The sequence below is a fragment of the Colobus angolensis genome, unplaced genomic scaffold (genome assembly GCF_000951035.1).
Source record: "Colobus angolensis palliatus isolate OR3802 unplaced genomic scaffold, Cang.pa_1.0 Scaffold135, whole genome shotgun sequence".
Lineage (NCBI taxonomy): Eukaryota > Metazoa > Chordata > Mammalia > Primates > Cercopithecidae > Colobus > Colobus angolensis.
This window is the reverse complement of record NW_012114433.1, coordinates 3,573,341-3,575,644: the sequence shown is the minus strand read 5'-3', so window position 1 is coordinate 3,575,644 and position 2,304 is coordinate 3,573,341. Positions and strand designations below refer to the sequence as shown.

Here is a 2,304-nt window from a genome sequence, read left to right as displayed (position 1 = left end):
CGGGAGACTGAGGTAGGAGGATCACTCAAGCCCAGGAGGTTGAGGCTGTGGTGAGCTATGATCACTACACTGCACTCCAGCCTGGACGACAGAGTAAAACTCTGTCTATAAATAAATAAATAAATAATAAATAAATAAATAAATAAATAAATAAATAACTAGCTTGGCTGGAAAATTCATGGAATTGGAAAAGAAAACTGCTATTTATTAGATAACTAAAATTATAGAGATCTGGGATCTGAGCACACGATTACACTTCTGTAAGACAAAAGAAACTTACAAAACGTGGAAGTAAGAAATCACTGAAGGGCCAGGTGTGGTGCTCACGCCTGTAATCCCAGCAGTTTGGGAGACCAAGGCCGGTGGATCACTTGAGGTTAGGAGTTCAAGACCAACCTGGCCAGCATGGCAAAACCCTGTCTCTATTAAAAATACAAAAATGGGCCGGGCACGGTGGCTCAAGCCTGTAATCCCAGCACTTCGGGAGGCCGAGACGGGCGGATCACGAGGTCAGGAGATCGAGACCATCCTGGCTAATACGGTGAAACCCCGTCTCTACTAAAAATACAAAAAACTAGCCGGGCGAGGTGGCGGGCGCCTGTAGTCCCAGCTACTCCGGAGGCTGAGGCAGGAGAATGACGTAAACCCGGGAGGCGGAGCTTGCAGTGAGCTGAGATCCGGCCACTGCACTCCAGCTTGGGCGACAGAGCAAGACTCCTGTCTCAAAAAAAAAAAAAAAAATACAAAAATGATCTGGGCATGGGGGTGCACACCTGTAATCCCAGCAACTCGGGAGGCTGAGGCAGGAGAATCACTTGAACCTGGGAGGCAGAGTTTGCCATGAGCCAAGATCATGCCACCGCACTCCAGTCTGGAGACAGAGTGAGACTCTGTCTAAAAAAAAAAAAAGAAGAAAAGAAAGAAAGAAAAAAAAGAGAGAGAGAAATCGCCAAAGGCCGTTTAGCCTGTGAAATCCAGTGATTGCATTTCCCCCTACCAATTAGACCAGGGATGTTGCGGGCTGGGCTACACAGCCTGTAAAGTGGGCCAGGGGGAGTGGGAGGCGCAGAGGAGAGGAGGAGGGAAAAGGGAAATGGACAAAACCACCTGGAGGAGGGAAGGCTGGGGACATGGGATGCCATCACAGAGCCATCAAATCTTGGCTGTCCCAAAATCTTGGACCAGTTGAGCATCCCCGTAGCTCAGGGATATTGTTGAAGTATTTTTAATCATCTGTGTTTTCAGTACCTTGGCCCCAGTATAGAATGTGATCCAAGGAGTGTCAGAATAACCCATTCTCTGTTCTTCAGACCCAGACACTTTTGAACCCCAAAAATTCTTCCAGACGTCAGGCCTCTCCAAGATGTCAGCCAGTCAGGTGAAGGACGTTTTCCGGTTCATAGACAACGACCAGAGCGGGTACCTGGATGAAGAAGAGCTTAAGTAAGCTTTGTCCTGAGTCTGTCTGGTACCCGGCACTGCTGGGTGGCCTTGGGGTGCAATGGGGGCCAGGATGCTGAGTATTTCTTCAATGGCCAGCCTTAGTGTTGGTCATTCAGCCAAGCATCATTAAAGCAAAGGACATGAGTCAGCTGACCACACATCTACCCATGCAAAGACCTCAACACAGGCAGTGAAGACTGCAGGTGCAAAGATTCTTTTTTTTTTTGAGACAGGGTCTCGCTCTGTCACCCAGGCTGGAGTGCAGTGGGATGATCTCAGCTCTCTGCAGCCTCCGCCTTCCAAGTTCAAGTGATTCTCATGCCTCAGTCTACCAAGTAGCTGGGATTACAGGTGCATGCCACCATGTCCAGCTAATTTTCGTATTTTGAGTAGAGATGGGGTTTCACCATGTTGCCCAGGCTGGTCTCAAACTCCTGGCTTCAAGTGATCCTCCTGCCTTGGCCTCCCAAAGTGCTGGGATTACAGGTGTGAGCCACGGTGCCCAGCCGCAAAGATTCTTTGGTGTAAGGGATTTCCTTTGGCAAATGGACTTTAGAAAACTAAAACTTTGGCTAAACGTGGTGGCTCACGCCCGTAATTCCAGCTACTCAGAAGACTGAAGCACAAGAATCGCTTGAAATCAGGAGGCAGAGGTTACAGTGAGCCGAGATCGTGCAGCTGCACTCCAGCTTGGGTGACAGAGACAGACTCTGTCTCAAATAAATAAATAAATAAAAATTAAAAACACTAAAAGCTTAAAAATGGGCCAGGCACTGTGGCTCACACTTACAATGCCAGCCCTTTGGGAGGCTGAGGTGGGCGGATTGCTTGAGTGAGCCCAGGAGTTCAAGACCAGTCTGG

At 48.7% G+C, this 2,304-nt stretch overlaps 1 protein-coding gene across 1 annotated transcript in view; it reads left to right on the top strand.

Annotated features, from left to right (window-relative positions):
* OCM (oncomodulin) overlaps positions 1 to 2,304 on the top strand; it is a 19,044-nt gene that overhangs the window by 951 nt on the left and 15,789 nt on the right. The window contains exon 2 of the mRNA XM_011934390.1: positions 1,311 to 1,443. Within this exon, the coding sequence (XP_011789780.1) occupies positions 1,311 to 1,443 (133 nt within the window). The remainder of the gene's footprint in view (positions 1 to 1,310; positions 1,444 to 2,304) is intronic.